The sequence below is a fragment of the Eimeria mitis genome, genomic scaffold, assembly GCF_000499745.2.
Source record: "Eimeria mitis Houghton genomic scaffold, Emh_scaff5302, whole genome shotgun sequence".
In the NCBI taxonomy this organism is placed as follows: domain Eukaryota; phylum Apicomplexa; class Conoidasida; order Eucoccidiorida; family Eimeriidae; genus Eimeria; species Eimeria mitis.
In genome coordinates, this window is record NW_013573579.1 from 3,294 (window position 1) to 3,508 (window position 215).

General features: G+C 56.7%; 1 protein-coding gene across 1 annotated transcript in view; it reads left to right on the top strand.

Annotated features, from left to right (window-relative positions):
- EMH_0081150 (uncharacterized protein) overlaps positions 1-215 on the top strand; it is a gene marked incomplete at both ends in the record, with an annotated part of 3,727 nt that overhangs the window by 3,024 nt on the left and 488 nt on the right. Inside the window, one exon of the mRNA XM_013500348.1 lies at positions 115-164. Coding sequence (XP_013355802.1) covers positions 115-164 — 50 coding nt within the window. The remainder of the gene's footprint in view (positions 1-114; positions 165-215) is intronic.

Consider the following 215-nt stretch of genomic DNA (forward strand, 5'->3'; position numbering starts at 1 on the left):
GGGACTCTAATACAGCTGCATATAAACATCTCACTGGTGCAGCCTCAGCTTTTTCATCTGCTGCTGCTGCTGCTGCTACTGCTGCTGCTGCTGCTGCTGCTGCTGCTGCTGCAGGATATACTCGGCTCTGGCGGATTCCGTCCCCCCTGAGGAGACGTCAGTCAGTCTGCTGCTGCACTGTCTGCTGCAGCAAGCAGCAGCAGATGCTGCTGCTA